Source organism: Neophocaena asiaeorientalis, unplaced genomic scaffold (genome assembly GCF_003031525.2).
Source record: "Neophocaena asiaeorientalis asiaeorientalis breed wild unplaced genomic scaffold, Neophocaena_asiaeorientalis_V1.1 scaffold671, whole genome shotgun sequence".
In the NCBI taxonomy this organism is placed as follows: Eukaryota; Metazoa; Chordata; class Mammalia; order Artiodactyla; family Phocoenidae; genus Neophocaena; species Neophocaena asiaeorientalis.
The window spans coordinates 2916747-2920814 of record NW_020175533.1 but is presented as its reverse complement, the minus strand read 5'-3'; the positions used below and the strand labels follow the sequence as shown (position 1 = coordinate 2920814).

The following is a 4068-nucleotide window of genomic DNA, read 5'->3' as shown; positions in this document are numbered from 1 at the left end:
CGAACCCCCTGTCCCCACACCCCCTCTCCCACGCAGGGCTGACATGACTAAACTCTGGCCCAGACAGGACCCAACCACCCCCATGCCCCTGCTACCCCTACACTATTTCTTAGGTGAGTTTTTGTAAATAAAATGTGTTTTGCATCTTGCTGGCTTGGGTTGGGAAGTCTCAAAAGTGTGAGAGAAGGAAGCACTCAGGTCTCGTGGGCATGATCCACCAAAAAGCTTTTATTAAGAACCCCAGGGTGGGCCGGGCTGGGGAAGGTTCAGTCCTGCTGCTTGGTTCGGGAGGCCTCGGCATTGGCCCGGAGCACAGCCCCTGGGGATGGGTAAGGGCGCTGCTGGAAGAGGGGCCCGGCTGCTGTCGTGTCTGCACCCGTCTTGGCCTCATTCCGCTTGGGGAGTCCTGTTGACCACGTGCCCCTGGGGGTGACAGGGGGCGGGGGCGGGAATGTATAATATGTGTACTGTGGCAGGCACCTCCCACCCACCCACAACTGACAAAGGGGGAAAGGAGACAGGAAGAAAGGACCAGTCAGCGGTGCAGTGAGTCAAGAGGAAAAAGAAAGGGCTCTTGAGGGGTGGTCAATTACCGGGGTGCATCTGAGTACGAACTGGGGTCCATGGGGTCTAATTCTTCATCCTTCCGGCTTGCCACTGCGGAAGTAGGTGGCAGAGTGGGGTCTTTGACGGGGGCACAAGGAGTCCCCGATCACCGAGCTCTCCCATCCCCGGAAAAAATGGAGCCTGAGGCTGCCAGGCCCCAGGCTCAGGCACTCGTGTGAAGCCAAGCGAGGGCTTCCTTACACTGTGCCCCCCTGGTGCCCCCGTTGCCTCACCCCAGCTTACCCTTCTTGCTCTTGGGGTAGGGAGCCAGCTCCTCCCGGCGATGGTGGCGCCGTTCTTTGCCCTCTTCCCGGTCCACCTTGTCATACCCGCGGTCCCGGTCCCGATCCCTGTCCCGCTCTCTCTCTCTGTCCACCTTGTCATAACCACGCTCCCGGTCTCTGTCAGACTTCTCATGGCTCCGTTCTGACTTCTCATGGCCGCGTTCCGACTTCTCGTGACCTCGGTCCGATTTCTCGTGGCCCCGGTCCGATTTCTCATGGCTCCGATCCAACTTCTCCTCAGCATCTGGGGACACGAAAGCCTTGTGACTTTCCTCCTCCCACCTCAGGACCCAGCAGCCTCTGCCTTCAACAGCCTCCTTTGCGTGGGGCTGGGTCTGCCTGGTCTTACCCGCCCTGGTCTTTTACCTGACCCCTCTTGGAGAACTGCAAGAACACTCGAGGCACCCTTGTATCTGCCAACTCACCTGCATTACTGCTCCTGAGCTTCTTGGCAGATTTGGAAACAACGGAGTTGGGATCATGTGGGGACAGCCAGGACACGAGGTCTGTGTCCACATTCCAGTAGTAAGGGAGCCCGCTGCAGGGCAGTGGAGGGAGGGAGGGAGGGAGAGAAGGAATGTCAGCACGGATATCCTCTCCTTGTAGCCTCAACTCTTGTCTCCCCAATCTCTGCCTGTACCTGCCCCATGCCAGGACCCTACAGGGAGGGACCTCCAGATCTCTTCCCTTCTGGGCCCCATTTGCCCCCAGCCCACCCCCCTGCATCCCCAGACTCACCAGGAAGGGTCAAACACCTTGTACCAGCTTGGTGGCAGGCCTTCCAACCGGGTAGCCTCATAGTCCACAGGATCATCATCATAGTCCTCGGCAATGATCTCTTCCTCCGGTTCTGGCAGGACAAGGAGGAAAGCAGGACAGCAGTAAGGACCAGAGGGATCCCCATCCTGCAGTCAGGGCCTGGGGAGACACACTCACATTCACATGGACCACGTGTGTGTGCCAGGTCTCAAGTACCCTAAAAAATATTGCTCACATTCCAAATCCAAGTATCTGAATATCAGGATTTACCAAAAAATTTACCCAAATCTGTTCTGTTTCTGGGTTCAGATATGACATAATGTTACCTGAACTTATCTGGTTTCAGACTTTAGACAGGGATTCATTAAAAAACATGTATCCATATTTATTCAGTTCCTGAGTTCAGATAGTATGTGATACCATACTATCCAAATCTATTTGGATAAAATTAGTTTCAACAAAAAGGGGATTATCTAAAAATATGTCCAAATCTGTTCAGCTCCCAAGCTTGGCGAATATGAGGTTTCTGACTCCAGTATATTGACTAGCAAGTTTGGATAGCAAGGGATTTATCCAAACGCTTCTCTGAATCTATTCAGTTCCTGAGGCCTACAACTGTTGTCAGTTACTATCAACAGAATGAAAAAGGTGTATGAGTACCTGGACCTCCGTAGGTCTATCATAGATTTCACCTATAGCTAACAATGAAATGTATATGTCAGCAACAGCAGAGTGCCTGTCACACAACAGGCCCAAAATAGATGTCAGCTATAATCATCGGTATTGTTAGTAAGATATATACAATCGGCACAGGGCCTGGTACCAACAGCCTTAAAGTAAATGTCATATCAATGATCATTATCAGTATTATTAACCAAAGATCTATGCTTGGCACACAACAGGCTTGTAATAGATGTCACTTATCAATAAAGTGAAAATAAGATGAGTTTGCCAGTACCTGGAACACCCTAGCCCAAACTAGATGCCAGCTTTTGCTATTACTTACAATAAGGTAGAAATACTAGCAACAGCAGCACAGTAGGCCGAAATGATAGATCCTATCATTATTTTATATACTGTTCACCATAATGTGTATGACAGACACTTTAAGTAGACCCAAAATTTATGTCAGCTATTGATACGGTGAACAATAAGGTATATATCACCAGCACAGTGCCTGGCTCCACAGTAGGTCTAAAATAATGTTATCTATTAGTATGGTAAAGAGCAAAGTATTAGCATCCTGCCACTCTGCTTGGCCCACAGGAGGCTGCGGTAGATGTCAGCTTCTGTCAACTGTTACTATCCTTATTATTAGATAATTTGTAACCACTTCCAGGGATTGATGGATGGATTAAACTTGGGATATAGGAGACCCCAAAATACACGTCAGCTGTCAGTATTATTAAGGATGAAATGTCTATTCCCCGTCCCCACCCGCCTCCTCATACGGTAGGAATGGGTGTCAGGAATACGCATTGTTAACAATGAAATGCCTGCCACCCCACTGCTTGCTGCGAAGTAGGTCCATGCTAGGTATCAAGTGGCAGTATCAACAACAAAGTGCCTGTCAAGCCTGCCACATTGGTAGGCCTATCTGCTCTTAGCTCTCTCACCGGGCTCCAGATGTTTGAGAATGCCTCTCTTGGCCAAGCGGGTCTGCAGCGCAACGGGCAGCGGCATAGCGGATAGCAGACAAACCTAGGGAAGAACAGATAGACCAAAAAACAGCTCAGATGAGGACTGAATCTCATCTTGTAACCAAGCGCCTCCCCCAGCAAGTACTCATCTGGACCCCCACCTACACTAGGAGCTGGGCGACAGACCCTACGCTAAAAGGTGGAAGGGATAAATGGCAATCTCACCAAAACTCTCACCAACCCTCCTCTCCCGGGCCGGGTACTCCAGGCCCGGGTTCCTCTCCCAGGCCCGGGTTCCTCTCCCAGGCCCAGGCTCCGCCCACTGCCAAAGGGGCCAAACGCGACTGCCCCTCGCCCCAGAAATGGGCTCACCCAACTTCCCCCGAAGACTACCGGGTGGAAGGAACCAAAGCGCTGGGATGGGGGAGCAGAGTGCAACACCTCCAGCTCCAAAAAATGCGCCCACCCCGACATTACCAATACAGTCACGCGGGTAGTGGAAAGCTGACAGACTAGCCGTCTCTCTCTCGTCGCTTCTATGAGTGCCAGGACTACACGACTCTCTTCTCCCAAACCCCAGAACGAGGTCCTCTCCCTCCGAGCCTGGAGGAAACTGGGCTAAGCTCAGGCTGCGGCGAAAGGACGACACAAACTTGGCTGGCCAATGAGAGTGCCCCTTGGTCTGACTTCTTCTGGCGAAACGACCCAATCATTGCCCTGGAATAGGTGGAAAGCTCGAGCGCCTGTGTGCATTTACGGTGGGGGCGTGGCCCGGCCGC

General features: G+C 52.1%; 2 protein-coding genes across 2 annotated transcripts in view; one reads left to right on the top strand and one right to left on the bottom strand.

The window, feature by feature from the left end:
* SLC35A2 (solute carrier family 35 member A2) overlaps window positions 1–137 on the top strand; it is a 9233-nt gene extending 9096 nt beyond the window's left edge. Inside the window, exon 6 of the mRNA XM_024769259.1 lies at window positions 2–137. The gene's annotated coding sequence lies outside the window, so the exon portion shown is untranslated. The remainder of the gene's footprint in view (window position 1) is intronic.
* Window positions 138–208: 71 nt separating this feature from the next.
* PQBP1 (polyglutamine binding protein 1) lies at window positions 209–3920 on the bottom strand. The gene is made up of 7 exons (XM_024769263.1): window positions 3767–3920; window positions 3266–3350; window positions 1629–1740; window positions 1316–1428; window positions 850–1134; window positions 594–657; window positions 209–423 (listed from the first exon to the last, which is right to left on the bottom strand). The coding sequence occupies exons 2-7, from the start codon at window positions 3330–3332 to the stop codon at window positions 267–269; spliced, it is 798 nt and encodes a 265-aa protein (XP_024625031.1). The 5' UTR covers window positions 3333–3350; window positions 3767–3920; the 3' UTR covers window positions 209–266.
* Window positions 3921–4068: the final 148 nt, after the last annotated feature.